Consider the following 21,895-nt stretch of genomic DNA (forward strand, 5'->3'; position numbering starts at 1 on the left):
GCAAAGTCACCACAGGCCTTGGTGGCAGGTTCAGATTTTATTCGGTAGGCCACCAGGAATGGCATGTTTAAGTGACATTTTAGGAAGGTGTAATCTGGCAAAGACACACAGAAATAATTAGACCAGACTGTGGTTAAGAGGCTGTTGGTGTCATAGTGAAAGTGAAACACTAGGAAGTGGAAAAAAAAAAATTCTGGGCTCACAAAGAAGTAGTAGGAGTGGAGTATAGAGACCACTGGACAATATATGATAATAAAGTTCCAAGCAGATGAAAAGTAAGAAAAGAAATCAGACAAAAGTAACAGAAAAATATCAGCCCAAGCCGCTCAGGTGGCTCAGCGACTGCAGTGGGAAATGTACTCTTGGTATGTAGGGGCAACTCACCTAAATTCAGGTGAAGAACATTAGCTGCTGCCTGCCTACCTGCATGTTACTTCACTGTGACTAACACAGCATCTATACGATATCACATTTTACAAGATGATAATAATAGAGTACAAAAGCTTAAAAATAATAGTACCTTAAGAGAAACATTTACACTCACTTTAATGCATGCGAAACATCTCTTTGGGAAAAAACAATTAAGATTCACAGTCTTTTGAAGAAATGGTGGGAATTTGCCTGCAGAAATGAGAACTATAGTTAAGAAGTCCTGTTTTGAGGAAAGATTTAATCTGTTTAGCATACACAATCTCCTTCTAGAAAATGTGCTTTTCTCTCTCTAGAATCTGTTTGCAACCAGGGCTTCCATTTGAGAATGCAAATTCTCTAGAACTGTGTATAGACTGAACACTAGCGATTCAGGAAATACAGAAGAAACAAGAGCAGTGCCTTTTTTTCAGTCGTTTTTAAAACTCTGGCCCAAGTGTTAGGTTTGAACTTGAGAATGTCCCTTCTGTCCTTTCTGGAGGAGGAAGGCTTCAGGCCCCCTTGCTCCGGGCTGGATGCAGTCTTTAATGATGATATATGAGAGTCCTTCCCCCTTGACCCTGCTGGGGGGCGTCAAACATGGGATGCTGCCCACCCAACTATCAACAAGTGAATTATAAACTGTGTCAATCCGAGTTAATGCAAAGCTGTAATCCTCTCTAACAAGAGATCAAATCGCTGCCATGAGTTATGTTCATTCTGTAATCTGATAAGGAAGAGAGGGAGCCTCTAATAAAAGAGTAATGGGAGCTTTTAATGATGCTGGGGAGCGGCAGGGCCCGTGCAAGCGTTCCCACTGATTAGATCAGTGTTGCATATTTGCGTGGGCTTGTTTCACCTGTCAGAACAACCTGTGTCTTTTTAGGAGATAAGAAGCCTCAGAGAAAACATCTGTATCTTAACCATTCTTGCTGGCAAGATTTTCAGCAACAAAAAGTGCTCTATGGAGGGTATTTCCGGGGATATTAGACAATGTGCTTGCAAATGCTGAGCTAACTTCATCGAAATATTTCACCATTATTCAGCGCATTATGTCTAATAAAAAGTGTGTATGGGGGGTAAAGCAGGTAATGGGGAATCAAAAATGGTCTAAGTAACTCCTGGGTTACCAATTAGGGCGACAAGAATGCCATGGATACGATATGCCCATACTCAGGGTGCAGACCCACACACAAAAATGGCGCAAGAAGATAAACTGCCTACACAAATTCTATTACACGGAGGCGCCTCAAGAACAGCGTGGCAGTGATGTTGACAAAGCACTTTACAAGGCTGGATCACATTTGTACGTTTCTAAAACTTCAGATGTAAAACAATACGTATTTGGTGCTTAGTGGTTATCATTAAAGGATTCTCTCCTTGTTCTTTCTAAAGCCAGCTTTCTAGAAGGAGTGGGGAAAAGTGGTTTTTGACTAGGAAGGAGAGAACAGGGGCCAAAATGAAAGTTCTTGCTGTTTCTATTGAGAATTTAAGTTCTTTGCAAAGGGATGGAGTACCTACAAAATGTTGAGATTGCTATCACTTTTGTAACAAGAACAAAAGCTTCTTAGGAAAATACATAACCTAACTCTTTTCAGGGACAGTACCAAAACTGGATTTAGCTAATAACTGCTCTCTGAAGCTGCAGTTAAATGCAAGGAAAACACCGGTTTTCTTAGGGGTACACCAAGCTGACTGCTGCTGCTTGGCCTGGTTCTGTGCCGACAAGAAAACCCACAGTGACGGAGTGAGCGGTTCCTGTGATCCCCCTTCCCAGAGCTGGGGCCATGGCCAGCTCGGAGGAACACATCACAACCTGTCTCAGAGTCTTATTCAGAATTTACTTCTCCTACTAGTTACACCAGCATTTTACCATCTGACCTCCATCAACATGGCAAATGAAGAACAAACTTCTTTGGAAGTCTGCCTTGGGGGATTTCCCTCGTGGCTCAGTGGTAAAAAATCTGCCTACCAATGCAGGAGCCATGGGTTCAATCCCTGGTGTAGGAAGATCCCACATGCCACGGAGCAACTAAGCCTGTGGGCCCCAACTACTAGGCCTGCACTGTAGAGCCCAGGAGCCGCAACTACCAAACCCCTGTGCTACAACTACTGAAACCTGCAAGCCCCAGAAAGCCACCTAGATGAGAAGCCCGCCCACTGCAATTAGAGAGCAGCCCCGCTCTCCACTACTAGAGGGAGAAAAAAAAAAGAGCAGCAAGTGAAGACCGAGCACAGCCAAAAATAAATAAACAAATAAATAAAAAGTCTGCCTCAGGGGTTTCCCTGTGGGTCCAGTGGCTAAGACTCCATGCTCCTGACAGAGGGGGCCCGGGTTCAACCTGTGGGTAGGAAACTGGTTCTCACATGTCGCGACTAAGAGTTTGCATGCCTCAGCTGGAAGATTCCAGATCCTGTGTGCCATAACTAACACCCAGTGAAGCCAAAATAAATATAAAAATGTATTTAAGAAAAAAGTCTGACTTGGAGGGTCTTTCAAAAATACAGACAAAAACTCAGATGATTATTTCCACAACTGACAAATTCTTCATTTCGTTAGAACCATAATAAAAGGTCACCTGAATTTTTGCTTTGCCCTCCCTCCCTCTGGTCTAATAACACTCCAGGGCTTCCCACCATGTAGAGTAAGCTGGTTCTAAAATATCCTTGATAAGCTTAGAATAACTTCAACAGTCAGTGAGGTGAACAGCAATCTTGTAAATCATGCAAGTAACATACTGGCCTGTTCCTGGGGTGGCGACACTACACTTAGAGGAATTCTCTTCCATCAAGGCGACAAGCCCATGGATTAACTCCGCCGTTTCAGCATCACATGCTACTTTGCCCTCCTCACAAAGGTGAGTGTGAAGGGCACACCGGAGTGGCACTGCCCCATGCCAAGAGCACCCAAGGGTTCGGCAATGCCAGCGATTGTTTTTAGACTCGCAGTAACCTCCTCACTTGCATGCAGACACGTGATACAGGGGCAAAGTCGGTTTCTCTTCTTTCCTCTCAGTACTAGGACTGTTCATCAAGCCTGCAATAGAAACCTCCTGCTTCCCTCCTAATGGGGTGGTATGAAGTGTCAGTGGTTACCTGAGACTTTCACTAACAAAGGAAACCTGAGGGCGTGCCAAGTCATTTGAATCAGTATGCAAGGTTTACCTAGATGATGCCCCCCAAAGGGAAATCTGGTGATACAGGAGGAAACTGGGCTACTCCACACCTTAAAAGTTTTTTTTTTAAGTAGATTGCTTGAAGAGTAAATCACCTAGCATGAGAAAAGAATATGTATCAGCTGAAATTACCTAAATAGATAATACTACACAGACTGCGTTCTCTCCATTAATGAGAGCTATGCTCCGGTCTCAATTCAGTTCAGTTCCACCAAGGGCAGATTTTTTGAGCTCAGAGGGGACAAATGACATGGAGGATTCAAGGACAAGTAACAGCATTTGGATTCTCTCCTTCTCCTCTCTTTATTAATACTGGGTATTAATCTAACTCAGGCAAATGTCTGAGGCAATAAACTGGACCCAAGAAACAACTAGAGAAGGGCTTCTCTCTCCAGATCTGGGTGTGGTAGGAACCACAGGTAGAGTGGTCTCTATCAAAAGGGCTAGAAAACTTGTTATGAGCTTCCCTGGTAGCTCAGTGGTAAAGAATCCACATACCAGTGCAGAAGACAAGGGTTTGATCCCTGGTCCAGGAAGATCCCAAACACAATGGAGCAACTAAGTCCATGTGCCACAACTACGGAGCCCATGCTCTAGAGCCTGGGAGCCACAACTACTGAGTCTCATTCTCATGGCAGGAAATTAAAGCAAAACAGAAGCATGAAAAATAAAACACTGAAAACCTCCCTTTGCCCGTTTCTCATCTGAGTTCTTTCCCCATAGGTATTTTAAATATTATCAATGTAAGTTCTGTAACATATATATTCACATATTTGTACGTATATAGCTGCTTAATTTTTATTTTGAAAACATAAATGGAGATTACAAAAACATCTTTTTTTTCTAGTTAACAAAATAATCTGGATATATTTCCATAACAACATATTTTTAAAGGCATCACTTTTTTTGATCACACATGTCTATTTCTCAAAGTTCAGGATTATAATACAGTATTTTGTAGTCTACTTATTACATTAAACATTACGTTAATACATACAGCTCCACTTACTCCTTTAACAGTTGCTTACAACTTCACTGAATTCTTTTCTGTGATTCATTTTAACTAATTCTCTATTGATGGTCATTTGGATTTTTAAATTTTCTTCTCCATTTAAACAGTGTTGCAGTAAAGACTCTATACAAAAATATTTGCCAACTTGCTATTTTCTTAGGTTAATTTCTAGAAGTGGATTTTTCTGGGTCAACAGATACATTTACATTTAAAATTTTTTAAAGCATTGCCAAATAACCCTCCAGAGTGATTTTGCCAATCACGTTCTTAACAACAGTATATGAAAGTTCTTAACAACAGTATATGAAAGTGTCTGCTTCCTCACACCATCAACACGGGGGATGATCAATCTTCTAATGGTTTCCAATTTAATGAGAAAAAATGAAATCTCATTATTTTAATTTGCATCTCTTTGATTAGTAAGATTGACAACCTATTTTTTGGCCATTTGCAATTTTTCTTTTCTAATTTCTATGTTTGAGTGTTGACATGCTTCACCCACTATTTTTATTGGGATATTCTTAAGAGATCTGTAAAAACTCTTTACACAGCATTATTACATGGTAAAGTCATGTTACACTGAACTTTTTCTTTACAATTTTTCATATACTTATAACTTTGTTTTTGATATCTTTTTTAATTGATTCATGTAGTCAGATCTACTAGTACCTTTCTCTGTGGCTTCTGGCCTTGGTGTTGTGCTTACAAAGCCTTTCTCTACCTCAAAATCACTAAATATTCTCTATTCATACATGTGCACCAAGAATGACATATCTGTAACTCTGTTGTACTCTACCATAGATGCAACTGTAAAAATGGGTTGGATTTTCCCAGAGGCTTACCTTCAACAAATCTAGATACCATTAAAAAAAAAAGAAAAAGGCATATCTGTAATTTAGTAAAACCAAAATTATTCACCTAGAGAAAAGTAGTATGTACTGATATTGAAAAGAAAGTTTTCCATTTCTTAACATTTTGTGCTATACACAAAGTGGGAAACCAAATAGTACAGTACTAGATTATTTCCATTTATGGAATTATCAAAACAAAAACAAAACAGGCCTTCCTCCTAAGATAAAGTAACACTACTGGCTGCCTCTGGAAGATCTGATATTAGAAGCAGAAAGAGCTAATGCCCACTTATTTGGCCTATAGTTAGTCTGGTCTATTCAGACTTTGGAGCACGGGCATTAGCCTATATGTCAGCCTCCACGTCCTCAGGAAACAATGCAGAGGGAGTGTACTAGGTCCTCCAGCTCTAAGACCTCTATTTAACTCCTTGTCACACAGTGGTTAAACCAGCTGAGAACAATGCTGATAATTAGCGACATCCACAAGGGGCAGCTTCTTTTTCCTACAAGCTCCAAATGCCACATGACTGTTGCCCAGCAAACACATTCCCATCCCCTCCTCTCTCACCGGCTCTACTGAAGTGGCAACGTAACAAGAGTTCTGGCCAACAAGATGTGAGAAGTCTTTGGAGGTCTTTCTGAGAAGCTTTTACTGTTCTGATAAAAGAAAATCAATGTGGCTGACACCACTCCTTTCCTCTTCTTCCTACCCGAAATGCATGCTTGATGGCGAAAGCTGCAGCAGCCACCTTGGGGCCACAAGGGAAAGACCAAGAGATGCTGGCCCCAATACTATTGAGAAGGGAAAAACACTGCCAGTAATTACCTGCCTCCTCCAGAATTATTCTGCCAGAAAAATAAACTTCTGTTTGCTTATGACTCTGTACTCAGGTTTTGTTTCTTATGTATCAAGCCCAACATAATCCTTAATAATAAAGTCACCTTCAAGTTATCTTTACATCCAGAATATAGTAGGCCCTCAAAAAGTATGAGTAAATAAATTAGATTCTGGAAAACAAAGTATCCTGGGGTATCAGATGACTCAAGAAAAATCCCAACTAGAAATGACAATTGATTTCTTAATGATGTAGTAGTACTGTATTCAAAAGATGCCACTAACATTTAAACTAGGTTTCACTTTATGTCTGGAATAATAGTATTATCTGAACAAGTTTGGTTTTGTTTATAAGAACCTGATTTTCCTTTCCTATTGAACGAATTTTTTTATGTCATCCTGACAGAGAATCTAAGAAGCACGCATTCACTCTATTATTTTTAAAAATAGACTAGATCAAGAAATAAATGAAAAAAAAAACAAAAACCTAAAACAAAACAAGCAAAACCAGCTAGACACAAGCATTCACAGGCAAGCATAGGAAGTCACAAAGATGTGAGTATAAATGCACTCAGAATCATCCATAAGCTGTTTTGTAGTAAGAACAAAAGCAAACAAAAAAATTAATCATCATTGTGTTCAATTAAACCTGCATATCTACTACTTTTCAAGGGGAGGAAATCTGATGGAGTTTAGTAGCAAACTAAATACTCTCAAATAAAAAGGCTAAGTATAGCTTGAGGGATAAAGCTGGCAAAATCCACATGTGCCTACATTATGACCAATAATATCACTTGGTAAAGATTTATGTTTTAAAATGTCTATCACAGCATTACAACAATGATAATTTAAAACAATAAGTTTCCAAAATTAGTGAATGGCTAAAATAGATACTACGTAGTCACTTAAATTTTTGAATAATTTTAATGATATTAAATGGTCAGAGTGCAAAATATTTAAATAAAAAGATCAGAAGAGTAGAACATAATTTTAATTACATAAAAAGAAAAACAAGAACATACTAAAAGGGAACCCATAAAGACTGAAAGGAAATATCCTCAGATGTTAAAAGTGGTAATATCTGGGGCATATGTATGTGTATGTGTGTATACACACACGTCCTATCTCCGCACACTAAGAGAACCAGAAACAATGATGCCTAGAACAATGAGCATCTCAGCACTCAGAACTTGGTTTCTAAAGAACACACTCCACTAAAAACAGTCAGCATTCCTTGGAGAAAGACTGATTCTAGGACTGGAAATGGGAAAATGTGAGATGAGCCTAGAATACCTTGTGGTGGTGGAAAGTAAGAAGTATTCAATGAATAAGTGGGGATATCTCAAAAAGATGAAACCAGCTTGAAGGGACTTCTATTAATCTGAGACAATTTTAAACCAAAATAAATAATGACAGCAACAGATTCTAACTGAATAAAATAGGAAAGCATGACTCCATATTGATAAAAATGAATGTAAATAATAGAGAAGAGATATGGCTAGATAAGTAATATTATAAAAATATTATGTTGTAATAGAATGCCAACTAATAAATATAGAAGGAATGATTCTTTAAAAAATGGATTCTTTAATTATCTCTGAATTATATGAGTATACATTTTTTTGTGTACACATTTTCATTTTGCAAAATGAGCATATACTTCTTTTGTAAAAAATACTCAAAAAACCCCCCAAATCCTCAATAGTACCCTGAACAAACACAACATAATGCCCATCCCCAGAGCAATCTCTACACCCATTTTTAAAAGGAGAACATATACATAAAACCCCAAACACAGGAAACAAGTGTGTGTGCACTGTCTTAACCCATCTGAGAAGAGCTCAGACGTCCAAAGCAGGTGGCTAATGTTAAAAACAAAACAGCAAAAACAAAAAACCACCAGAGGCAGCACTGAGATTTATGAAAATTTTGTTTTGGTTTTACAGTAACTATGGGAGTGAAGAGATGTGACAAGGACCCTTGCAATGATGCCGATGACAAATGGTTAACTGATAAGAAGAAACAGAGAGGGCGACAGGCTTTAGAACAGGTCAATACTGGGCTGTCATGAAGCCATTTGAGACATATAATTAATCTATTACTCACCTGGCATCATCATTCATTGTGGTATGGTCAATAGGTGCCATGAAGCTCAGCAGCTTGCTAAGCACATGAAACCTAAAGAAAGTAGGAAACAAACAGGTAGCAACATTGGTAACTATTAACCTAGAAAAGGAAACACATTCTATGAGGTAACAAACTCCAGATAATCACAAGAATATCTGGCTCCAGAGTGGAACAGGGAACAATTTCTAGGCATGTGCCACTCATAACCATAAAAACCCTTTTTCTTCAATGCTATAGGAGAAAAGTCTGATAAAAGCACACTGTAAACGACAGTAGTTCTACACAACTCCATTATATCATGGCCCAAAAAAGGGCAGACATCTGTGCACTGAAGCAATACACTAAGCCTTAAACATCACTCCAGATAAGAGATGGTGAAGATCGGATTACCCCGTTGTCCCCTTCTCTGCATATATCCTCATCATTTTTCAGTCAGGAGCAGAGGCAGTGGCATACCATACAAATGGAACACTTCATCACTCACTAGCACTGGTTCCCTGAGTCAGAAAAGGCTTCCAGAACCACCCTCATTCACGAGTTCCACCAGATCTTTCATTTCGCCCTTCTTAAACTAAGGCGTACAACTGAGTACATAAGGAGTCTACGCCCTACATCTTCAGTCAAGGTGTTATAAAAATTGAAGTTAGGTCAATTCTATCTCCCACCAGTAGAAAAAAAGAGGTATTTTTATACGAAGTGCTTTGAGATCCTCTGGTGAAGAAGGCTGAATAAATATTTGACTTTACACAGACCAAATCATAGCTGCTGCTGCTGCTGCTAAGTTGCTTCATTCGTGTCCGACTCTTTGCGACTCCAAAGACGGGCAGCCCACCAGGCTCCCCCGTCCCTGGGATTCTCCAGGCAAGAATACTGGAGTGGGTTGCCATTTCCTTCTCGAATGCATGAAAGTGAAAAGTGAAAGTGAAGTTGCTCAGTTGTGTCTGACTCTTTGCAACCCTATTGACTGCAGCCCACCAGGCACCTCCGTCCATGGGATTTTCCAGGCAAGAGTACTGGAGTGGGTTGCCACTGCCTTCTCCAAATTATAGCTCAGAGAATTCAAAGAAGGTATCCCTTTCTATTCATATAAGAAGAGGCTGCAGGATATGTCATATTATAAAATTCTAACCAAAAAAAAACATAAAAACCTCTTCTTGGGCAAAACACTATCCACACAAAAATGATATAACATATGTGTAATGTTTTACCATTTAAAAAACATTTTTACACACATCAAAGAATTTCATTCTCTACCATCAAATAGCCAAGCCTCCCAAATTTCAATCTTTTAACAAATGAATTTTAAAGACTAATAGTGATGAGATTTTTCCCATTACAGGAGTAATATAAAAAAGCATAAACCCATTACAGAAAATTTGGAAAACCAACTAAGCACACAAAAAATGCATACATATTCTTTTATCTACAGAAGGACTGTTATTAATATTTATTAACAGTATTAGTAATTAGTATTTTGGTTAATTATGTTCATTTCACATAGTAATCCACACAAAATAATTTCATATCCTTTTCTTTCACTTAGCATTGTATCTCCATAGCTGTATACGAAATTCCAGGAAGTACTATAAATATATTTTCATATTACTGAACAGTTGTGTTGTTTCCAATTCTTCACTTCTTATAAGATGCAAAAACAAAATCTCTGTTCATCACACTTTCTTTATGTCCACTGTCTTCTAATTATAAAAAGTAATATATAATTACAAATTCAGAAATACAGAAAGAACGGACAAGTCCCCTGTAATCTCTAGAAATAATCACTGTTAATTAAGTTTGCCTATACCATTCTTCACATATAAGACAAATATAAACTTAACATATTTTTCACATGCTCATGCATTATGCTTTTTTCCACTATGTCATACTGTATTCTTTTTCATAGTTCCAGAATATTCTGTTGCATCAATATATTGTAATTTACTAACCCTCCTATTGATAAGCATTTATACAGTCTTCCCCCTTAAAAAAGCATTATAAACAGTGCTAAAGTGAAGATTCTTTTTTTTTATTGAAGCATAATTGATTTAAAAAGTTTTGCTAATTTCTGCTGTATAGCAAAGTGATTCAGTATATACACACACGTGTGTGTATTTAACTTATATGCAGAGTACATCATGCGAAATGCCGGGCTGGATGAAGCACAAGATGGAATCAAGATTGCTGAGGGAAATATTAATAACTTCAGATATGAAGATGACAACACCCTTATGGCAGAAAGCAGAGAGTAATTGAAGAGCCTCTTGATGAAGGTGAAAGAGGAGAGTGAAAAGGCTGGCTTAAAACTCCACATTCAAAAAATGAAGATCATGGCATCCGATCCCATCACTTCACGGCAAATAGATGGGGAAACAATGGAAACAGTGACAGACTTAATTTTCTTGGGCTCCATAATCACTGCTGATGGTGACTGCAGCCATGAAATTAAAAGACGCTTGCTTCTTGAAAGAAAAGCTACTACCAACCTAGTCAGCATATTAAAAAGGAGAGACATTACTTTGCCAACAAAGGTCCGTCTAGTCAAAGCTATAGTTTTTGCACTAGTCATGTATGGATATGAGAGTTGGACCATAAAGAAAGCTGAGCGCCAAAGAATTGATGCTTTTGCACTGTGGTGTTGGAAAAGACTCTTGAGAGTCCCTTGGACAGCAAGGAGATCAGATCAAACTAAAGGAAATCAGTCCTGAATATTCACTAGAAGGATTGATGCTGAGGCTGGGCTCCAATTCTTTGGCCACCTGAGGTGAAGAACTGACTAACTGGAAAAGACCTGGTGCTGGGAAAGATTGAAAGCAGGAGGAGAAGGGACAAAAGAGGATGAGCTGGTTGGATGGCATCACCAACTTGATGGACATGAGTCTGAGCAAGCTCCCAGAGTTGATAATGGGTAGGGAAGCATGGCATGCTGCAGTCTATGGGGTGGCAAAGAGTTGGACATGACTGAGCGACTGAACTGAACTGATATATATATATATATATATATATATATACACACACACACACATACACACACACACACATTTTTTTCATATACTTTTCCATAATGGTTTATCACAGGGTATTGAATACAGTTCCCTGTGCTATACAGTAGGACCTTATTGCTTATCCATTCTAGGTTGCCATGTCCTCCTCCAGGGGATCTTCCCAACCCAGGGATCGAACCCATGTCTCCCACATAGTAGGCAGATTCTTTACCGTCTGAGCCACCAGGGAAGCCCTTTAATGTCTTTTAGGCTTCACCAAACTTCATTTTTCATCTGAAAAAATGAAAACTATTCTTGGCTATGTCCAAAGACAGGTTTAATTCACTGTCTAGACAAAGACTATGAACTATACCCAGTAGCTGCGTTGTCTGATCCGGAGTCATTGACAACATATGGCTTACTGAACACTGGAAATGTGCACCAGATTTTGAAAATTTCAGATGGAAAAAATGCAAAATATATCACTAATAATTTTAAAACAATAAATTGTTAAAATAATATTAGGTATATATTGGGCTAAATGAAATGTATTATTACTTAAGTACACTTATTTCCTTTTTTTTCCCCCTTTTTAATTGCGGCTACTAGAACATTTAAAATTACACATGTAAAAAAATAAATAAATAAAATTACACATGTAACTGATGAACCTATTTGCAGGGCAAGAATAAGAGTCACAGACTTAAGAGAATGGACTTGTGGACACAGTTGGGGAAGGAGAGGGTGGGACAAATTGAGAGAGCAGCACTGAAACATATACATCACAATGTGTGAAACAGCCAGTGGAAAGTCACTGTATACAGAGGAGCTCAGCCTGGTGCTCTGTGATGACCTGGAGGCATGGGGTGGGAGGGAGTATAACTATGTGTATACTCATAGCTGATTCATCCTGTTACATGGAGGAAACCAACAAAACACTGCAAAGCAATTAGCTTCCAATTAAAAATAAAAATTAAAAAAACTACACATGTAAAGATACTTTTTATTGGATGGCACCGCTCTGTGGAATAACTTTACACTTTAATACAATATATTCAATAACTATTAACTGCATGATGAAGGACAGGCTTTTAAGTAGTAATCAGATTAAAGATAAGTTAATACAATGCATTTTTACCTCATCTCAGTGCTGAGGATGGATGATGTTTTAGTATTAAAATTACCAACCATACTAAGAAGAGACAAATATAATTTTGTTGCAGAAGAACCGGAGAAGGCAATGGCAGCCCATTCCAGTACTCTTGCCTGGAAAATCCCATGGACAGAGGAGCCTGGTAGGCTGCAGTCCATGGGGTCACTACGAGTCGGACACGACTGAGCGACTTCACTTTCACTTTTCACTTTCGTGCCTTGGGGAAGGAAATGGCAACCCGCTCCGCTATTCTTGCCTGGAGAATCCCAGGGACAGGGGAGCCTGGTAGGCTGCTGTCTATGGGTTCACACAGAGTCAGACACGACTGAAGCGACTTAGCAGCAGTAGCAGCAGCAGCAGAAGAGACAAACACAAAACACAGTATAACATTTCATTATTAAAGGCCTGAGAGTTTAATTCATTTCCATTAAGATTCTGCTTAAATCAGGATCAAATCCACTTATAGATAATGCTGAGAAAATACTGGTAATTAATAATTATAATTATTTCCCCAAACCAGCATACTTCTTTTTTTTCAAAGGTATTTTCTAGCATCCAGCCAGCAAACTGCTAACACCCACTCTGGCCAGGGTGATGCCACTGACCTGCTATCACTGAAATGAATGTTTCCACAAGGCAATGTTCACCTTTGCTATGATATTTCTTTTTTCCTCCAACCCTACCACAAACAAAGAGCAAAGCCTGCCCACTGGTGGAACCTAGTACCAGTGACGACAGCTGGCATAACACCAGCTCTTCTGGAGGTCTAATTTAAGGAAATTATTTATGACATGTATTCTCATCTATCCTGGCGAAGGAAATGGCAACCCACTCCAGTAGTCTTGCCTGGAGAATCTCATGGACAGAGGAGCCTCTTGGGCTACAGTCCATGGGGTCGCAAGAGTCAGATACAACTAAGCAACTAAACCTATTCTCATCTAGCCTAGGCCCTTTGTTAAATCCTTCACAGCAGAGTTCTAATGTAGCCTAGATACCATTTCGGTGCCTGATAAGTTCTGGCCAGAGAAACAACTCAAGAGCCACAGGTTAGAAGTATGGACTCTGGAATCAGACCAATTAGCTTAAATCTATGTTCATGGTTACTAGCTCTGTAACAGTGGGTGAGTCACTTATCTTCTTAAGTACTTTACATGAGTTAGCGAATTTCATCTGCATGACAGTCGTATGAGATGTGCCTTCTGTTATTATACTGGCTTGACAGATGAGGAAACTGAAGCACAGACAGATGTTAAATGACTTGCCCAAGGGGTCTCAAGGACAGTAAGTGCAAAAGCCAGATTTCAAACCTGAACATTTTAGCATCGGAGGTTGTGTCTTTTCCACTTCAACATGTAAACTGCTCTGCAGTGCCCGACAGAGTTTTATAAATGTTAGTTGTTGTTATTGCTATATATGAACATCACTAATTCTGACCATATCCCACACGTTCATGGTCACAGAGAGCCTCGATGAATACGGGTGATGAAACTGAAACACAATTCAAAGCATGTGACCTTATTTATTACTTTTTTTTTTTACTTCTTGTGCTGGGCTATAATTGTAGACTTATAGGAAAATTACAAAAATAGTGCAGAGTTCATGTACACCTTCACCTAGCTTCCTCGAATGGTAACAACTTATATAAATATAATTATCAAAATGAGGAAATTAACATCTGTACAATACAATTAACTAAACCATAGACTTTATTCAGATGTCACCCATTTTTTGTCCTACTGTCCTTTGTCTTTTCCGGATCCAATCTAGGACCCCATAGTGCAGCAGTTGCGATGCACTCCTCCAATCTCGGACAGGTGCTCAGGCTTCCTTGTTTTTCCTTGCTACAGTCAACAGAATAAAGTCCAAGTTTTGAGCATGACCACGATTTAGCACCCACTTATTCATACTGTCTCATCTCCTGTCATTCCTCCATATTTACTTCAAGTCTCTGCCAAAACAAATGAACTTTGGTTCCCAAAACAGACGGGGATATTCTCAAGCCTGTGTTTTGGCAAACATTATTCTTTTTGCCCTTTCCATAGGCTAACTCTTTCTAGTCTGCTTAGTGTGAAGTGTGAATGTTGCATCTCACAGAAAGTCTTACTTGATAAGCGGGTTAATTTTACTGTCACAATCACCCAAAAACACGTCTGTGAGGCACTACAGTAGGAAGTAAGGTTGGAATTAACTTGAAAAAATCAGCACAATTCTTGCCCTCAAGGGACACACGATTATAGATATTTGCCCTAGCAGCTTTAAAACTCACAAAAATACAATAATGTAGAAAAAACATCTTTTGCTCTTTTCAATTCTTTTGAAGAGCATATATTTGCAACAGCAATGCCAACAGGTAAACATAAGAGAAATCAAAGAATCTAACACTTCCAAACGTTTATTATGTACCAGACATATACATATTATTTGAATCCTCAAATCAAATCCATCCCTCAAACCAAATCAGGCTTCCTTGGTGGCTCAGATAGTAAGTAAAGAATCTGCCTGCAATGTGGGAGACCCAGGTTCGATCCCTGGATCAGGAAGATCCCCTGGAGAAGGGCATGGCGACCCACTTCAGTATTCTTGCCTGGAGAATTCCATGGACAGAGGAGCCTGGAGAGCTACAGTCCATGGGATCACAGAGAGTCGTACAAGACTGACTGACTCTCTCTCTCACACACACACACACACACAAACACACACACAGAAAGATTAGTATCTCCACTTATTAAATGAGTAAAGTGAGGCTCAGAGAATAAAGAGCAACCAATATCACACAGCCAGACAGAGCCAGTCTCCTGACTGAAATCCTGGGCTCCTCCCTTGAGAGAACATTTAAAGCCTCACAGAGCTATTAATTAATTAACTAGAAGTACAGCTGATCTACAATATTGTATTAGTCTCAGATATACAACATAGTGATTCAATATTTTTAGATTATACTCCATTTACAGTGATTATAAAATAATGGCTATATTTCCCTGTGCTGTTCAATTTATCCTTGCTGCCATTTTATTGTGTACACAGTAGTTTGTCTTTTAATTCCCAACTCACCCCTCCTTCTCCCCACTGATAGCCACTAATTTGTTCTCTCTGTGAGCCTGTTTCTGTTTTGTCATGTACATTCGTTTGTTTTATTTCTTAGATTCCACATGAAAGTGATAACATAGGGTATATGTCTTTTTCAAAGTTACAATTTTAAAAGTGCAGTATTGGAGAAAAGTCTAATCTCAAAATTAAAGAACAGGTACTTATTCAGCCTGGTCAATTATAAAGTACTAGTAGTAACACTCTTCTTTAAATCCTACCAGGGATGGGGGTACAGAAGAGACAAGTATCAGTGAGGCATGTACGTGAGTGAGCAAGTAAATGAACAGTCCAGTAGGAGACTGATCCAGTCTTGGGATAATAACAGCAGTAACAATGATAGGAATAATGGCAAAAACACTTATATTGTGCTTGCTACGTCCCTGTTGTTGTACTATGTTAGTCACTCAGTCATGTCCGACTCTTTGTGACCCCATGGACTGCAGCCTGCCAGGCTCCACTGTCCATGGAATTCTCCAGACAAGATACTGGAGTGGGTTGCCATTCCCTTCTCCATGCTATGTTCCTGGTGCTAGTCTAAAAGCTGTACATACATGTACTCATTTAATCCCCATAGCAACCCTACATGTCTGGTACTATTATCACCCCCATTCTACAGATGAAGAAACTAGAACAGAGAGTTTAAGGGCCTTGCTCAGAGTAACTACTAATTGGTGTCAAAGGTGGGATTCAGACTTAGGGAGTCTGGCTCTCAAGTCGCTCTTAACCGGTACATTGAAAACAAACTTGGGAGAAGCAGAAAGGTTTGGAAACTTTAGCACATGAAAAAAGTTAAACAAATTGTAACAATTTAACCTGAGATTTAAGAAAAGTGACTTTCAGTCAAAAGATAATGAAAAGCTACTTTGCACTTTTGCAACTGCTACTGCTGCTACTGCTACTGCTAAGTCACTTCAGTCGTGTCCGACTCTGTGTGACCCCATAGACGGCAGCCCACCAGGCTCCGCCTTCTCTGAGATTCTCCAGGCAAGAATACTGGAGTGGGTTGCCATTTCCTTCCCCAGTGCATGAAAGGGAAAAGTGAAAGTGAAGTTGCTCAGTCATAAAGGCAAATAAGCATTTCCTGATGAGTTCTGTTAAATACTAAAACAGGTTAATTAAAGTAGTGGAATCTGCTTCTCTGAAGATACTTAAAAATGAGACAGATCCACATTTGTCCAGAAATAATTTTAACGAAAGGCAGGCTCTAACAAAAATGTGGGATTAGCTATCTGCCTAAACTGGCCTAACGCAATGAGTTTAAGATTTTTTTTTCAATGTGCACTTGAATTACAAGTACTTTCTTCGAAACTGAGGCCTTGTATGAGTGATATTATGTAATATATAAAAATAGTTACAAGGAATCTCAGTCTGAAAGCATAGCAATGTTATTTCTACTCTGGTTCCTTCTTTGTTTCCATTCTTTTTAAGATTTTCTAGGGCTCACAGGTTTGAGGGCTCTACACTCAGATATGTTTCTGTATTCTCATAAAAGTTACACTCCTCATCTCATTTAAGCACAGTGTTAACAATCTCTGGAAGCCTTCTTTTTTTATCTTTTTAGCATACTAGGTACATGTATGGCATCATGAAAATGGACCAATATAATTCTGCTTAAATAAGACTCCAAAGTACAATTTTTACATTGTAATAAGGAAACCATTTTTCAAAACTAAGGTAATTTCAACTCTCTTGTCTTCCTTTTCGATTATGTCTCTTTCAGGGAAATACAAATATTATTCAACCTATTCATTCACAGCAGTAGAACAAAAAGTAACTGACACTATCTTTCCATTTCAGAGTAAGAAAAACTCAAAAAAGTCTCAAAAGATTGCTCTAGTGATTTTTCTGCTCCTTAAAAATAGAATCATTGGAAGAAATAGAAAAAAATGTCATAGCCAACATGCAAAAGAAGTAACAACACACAATGTTAACATTTGTTCTAAAAAGTAACTCACCGAAGTTTCCTTCCTTTGCTGGCTTTTCTATCTACTTTCTTGTGGATTTTGCTTCTTAGCTTCTGGATTGCAAGCCACTGCCTGGGAAATTCACAAGTGACGTTATGCATCATCAACAGAAATAGTTACACGTGTTGACAAATCGGAATTTTTCTCACTAACAACACTGCATAAAGAAATCATTCAACCTACACCAAGCTCCTCAAGACAGACTGGGGCCAAAGCGACTAATCGACTGAAGAGGATTTGTGCAATGGTAAAAAAACAAATGGCAGCTGGGAAATTCTCCAGCAGATTTGGTGAACAATGCTCCTTAGTATGTGGAGTTACTGTGACAAGCACTAAATCTACCAGTCTGCAGGGAAACCCATCAAACTGAGTGTAGCTGCCTGAGTTTGCTGTTGATGTTTAGTTGCACAGCCTATTCTATGACTAATATTGCACCTGCTGTTTGGTTTGAACATGTGAATTCTTTAAATCTAATTTTCCCATTGTTAATACCCAGCTGCTTTTCCTTGTGCTTTCCATTTTTTCTAAGTGTTAAGAATTATCTGCTACTGATACCAGTTTTATAGTCATTTTATTTAATTTTCATTTCAGCTACATTATTTCAGAATGTGTTGCTGAAAGGGAAAGGGCTTTCCCCTCTCCTCCCCAAATAATCTCAATACCAAGAGCCCCCAAATAATCTCAATACCACTGTCACACCTAAAAAAAGTTAACTATCAAATATTCAGTCAGTCTTTGAATTTTCCGGATTGTCTCAATTTTACAGTTGGTTTGTTTGAATCAGGATCCAAACAAGACTCATATATTCGGCAAGTCATTTTAAATGAAAAGAAATTCATTTTTCAAATAAAGGATACTGGGCTAAATTGTTCATATAAATTGCTTATATGAACAAACATGGGGGGAAAACGGAGAAACAGCAGCAGCGAGTCATCTTACCTGACTCATAATGAAAGTTCAACATCAAAAAAAAAAAAAATCTAGGGAAATCCAATTACTGTAATCTTAATATAATCTTAATTACCATAATCTATTTTATTGTAAAGTCAGATAGATGTACAATATAATCACCACTTAAATGCAATTTGCTCGATCACATTAAATTTATAGTGAATAGCTCTCTATAGTATTCCAGTGATATACAAAATATTAACATCCCATCCTAAAATTCAAAGGTTTTACTCACATAAAATTATTTCATCAGCACAAATTTTTCCTTGTGATCTCTCAGAATGCTGCTCTTCCCCAGAATCCCATTCTGACACCTGCAGCTTTGGTTTCCATCTATGCTCTTGCAAGTTACAGCTCATGGCTATTTAAATGTACACTATTCATTAGGTAGCACTTTAAATGTCCTTTTTGTTTTCCAACCACAGGATGAAGCATACGCATAAGGGTCTTCCTTCACTGTGCTCCATCCTACCCTGACATCTGGGCAATGCTGCCGAGTTCCACGTCTAATTGTGCGGCAGCTTTCACTGAAGGGGCAGAGGTCTAAATGAGAGCAGACTCACAGAGCGAGGAACCTGTTGTGCCCAGTGCCAGGTCCTGACAGCTGAGAGCACAGATTTTTATCCACTGATCAGAGACTGATACAGATCTAATTGCAATGCAAAGAGGTTAAAATGGACTTTGTGAAACAAACCCTAAAATAAACACTTTACAGGTAGGTTTTTGTAATCTCTTATTCAAATTGCAGTTACGGCAATGTAGAGGAAACAATTTCCATCACTTTGTCTGTCTAGCTCTTGTTATCATGCTTAACTTTTTTTGCTGGCCACGTCACACAGCTTACAGGATCTCAGTTCCCCAACCAGAAATTGAACCCTGGCCAAGGCAGAGAAAGCCTGGAATCCTAACCACTAGGCCACTGAGGAACTCCCAGCTTTCATAATTATAGAACCAGTCGTTGTCTTGGAAGTAGAATTAATGGGATTCAGATGGAGAAACTATTACACAGGCTGCCTGTGTGAACAGAAAGCCAAATCCAAATTACCTTCCCATGGCCACCTGATCATTGGGGTCCAAGGAGCTGGTCTTCCGTTCTATGAGTTCTCGGAGGAGCTAGGGGAGAAAGGAAAGCAAGTGACTTATTTATCACCTCCCAGCACCAACTGACTTTAAAAGGGCACAGGAGGAATTCTGAATGGCACAGTGACAGCTCTAAAACTACAATCAATAAGGGACAACCCAGTGGCAAGAGCATGACCGAATTCCCATTAACCCTTTCATATTTATATATCTTTAAAAAGGTGCCTATCACAATAACTGAGAGCAGAAGTCCATTTGGAAGACTTATTGTTCTGCCGTTTATCTCAAACGGATCAATGAGTGTGCAACATCCTCTTCGTTGTTTTTATGATTAGTTTTGTCCTCCTCATTGATATCAATGGAGAATCTTTAAAAGGTCAGGTGGGAAGGGCTGGGTGGCAAAAAGGAAAATGCATCGGCTTCTCACCCACAGGATAATGGTATGTGGTTAACTTCTGACCTATAACCCCAGCAGTCAGGACGGTTTTCTTTAGGCAAAAAGCCTTTACTGGATATAATTAGAACTGTAGACTTTCTGCTCTTGCCTTCCATACCGGATGCCCTACCATGCTTACGAATAAATGTTTTAACCAGGCAGTCTGCAATGCAGTGCTCAGTAGCTAAGTCAGATCTGACTCTTGCGACCCCACACACTGTAGCCCATCAGGCTTTTCTGTCCATTGGATTTTCCAGGCAAGAATTCTGGATCTTCTGACTACTCGAGGGGATCTTCCCGACCCAGGGATCAAACCTGCATTTCTTGCATTGCAGGCAGATTCTGTACCACTAAGCCTCCCGGGAAGCCCAACCATATATGACACCAACACATTTACAGTCATAGTAATTTTAAGAGGGAACCTAAAGAAAGTTTTACTCTGAACACAACCCAGAGAGCCAGTCTCTCATCGCACACAACTAACTCCATGGGAACTAAACCACTTTCCAACTCTCCTCTTAATCCTGGGTAGTCCCCCGAGTGCAAGCAATGTCTACTTCTCTAGCCCTCACACACACTGAAGAATTTGCATTGGATCTTAAAAAGTCTTGGCCAGGAGAAGCAATAGATTTAGAAGTCAGACATTAAAGAAGAATTTTAAATTATAATAATAAAACTAGATTATCATCTCTCCTACACAAGTGCTATGCGCAGGGAAACAGCAAGAGATTAAAATTCCAAAAATCTTCTGAAAGAAATCCTGAAAATAAACCCCTTCCAGCTTGTCACCAGTCAAGAATACAGGTTTGACTTTAAAACTTGTTTCTTCACAAACATAAGTAATTATTTTGTAGGTAAGGCACAGGAGCAATATATATATAGTTCACCAAGTTAAATACTCGAAGTCTGAGGGGAATAAAGAAGGAGGGATAAATTCCTACGAAAGCAGTTCACTCTCTAATTGTCATTTGCTCATATAAGTGGGCACTGGGAGAAGGAAAACAAATTTGTAAAAATATTCATTTCCATATAGGATGAATCTTTATTGCAAAAGGGAAAAGGCAATCTCAATCGCAAATAAAAAAACCCCCTGTGCTGTTTTTTCATTTGCTTATTTTAGACATTATTACCGTGGCAATTATGTTTAAAAATGTGGGGACCGGAGGCCTCTGTTTTATTATCACTGGAAAACAGCAAGCTATTTCTCTGCCCTGTTTATCTGATTGACTCCCAACATCTTTCTGGCAGCCAATCTATCAGTTTATCTCTTCTACTTCATCACAGTCACTTCTGGCAGCTAAATACAAGATCCAAATCCAGTGTTACACAGACGTTCGACATAGGAACCCCGTGTAACACTGCCACTCTGTAAACAGCTGCCCTTAAGGCTAAGCCAAAATGGGCTCTGGTTCCTAGTCAACATCCTGTCAAAAGCAAGGTTGCGCAGGCTGAGGGAAGACAGGTTAACAAAAAGAATTTTTTTTTAAATAAAGAAGAAGAATAAAAAGGAAGGAAAACATACTGATGAATCTGTTTGCAGAACAGCAATGGAGACATAGACAGAGAACAGAGTTATGGACAAGGGTGAGAAGAGGGAGAGGGTGAGACAAATGGAGAGAGTAGTGTGGATGAATGTACACTAACATATGTAAATAGATGGCCAATGGGGATTTGCTGTATGATTCAGGGAACTCACACTGTGCTAGTTGCTCAGTCGTGTCTGACTCTTCGTGACTCCATGGACTGTAGCCCACCAGGCTCCTCTGTCCATGAGATCCTCCAGGCAAGAACACTGGAGTGGGTAGCCATTCCCTTCTCCAGGGGATCTTCCCAA

At 39.1% G+C, this 21,895-nt stretch overlaps 1 protein-coding gene and 1 long non-coding RNA gene across 3 annotated transcripts in view; one reads left to right on the forward strand and one right to left on the reverse strand.

The window, feature by feature from the left end:
* Positions 1-21,895, reverse strand: part of AATF (apoptosis antagonizing transcription factor) — a 101,254-nt gene that overhangs the window by 14,821 nt on the left and 64,538 nt on the right. The window contains exons 9-11 of one of the 2 annotated variants that reach the window (XM_081584580.1): positions 19,591-19,658; positions 17,586-17,666; positions 8,389-8,460 (exon numbers count right to left, since the gene is read on the reverse strand). In XM_081584580.1, the coding sequence (XP_081440706.1) occupies positions 8,389-8,460; positions 17,586-17,666; positions 19,591-19,658 (221 nt within the window). The remainder of the gene's footprint in view (positions 1-8,388; positions 8,461-17,585; positions 17,667-19,590; positions 19,659-21,895) is intronic. The other variant, XM_081584581.1, reaches the window with a different exon arrangement.
* Positions 13,562-19,263, forward strand: LOC145543348 (uncharacterized). Its single transcript, XR_014080654.1, has 3 exons — positions 13,562-13,664; positions 17,645-17,841; positions 18,971-19,263. It is a non-coding gene; the product is annotated as an uncharacterized LOC145543348 (long non-coding RNA).

The sequence above is a fragment of the Giraffa tippelskirchi genome, chromosome 3 (assembly GCF_054371585.1).
Source record: "Giraffa tippelskirchi isolate mGirTip1 chromosome 3, T2T-mGirTip1v1.2.pri, whole genome shotgun sequence".
Taxonomy (NCBI): Eukaryota; Metazoa; Chordata; class Mammalia; order Artiodactyla; family Giraffidae; genus Giraffa; species Giraffa tippelskirchi.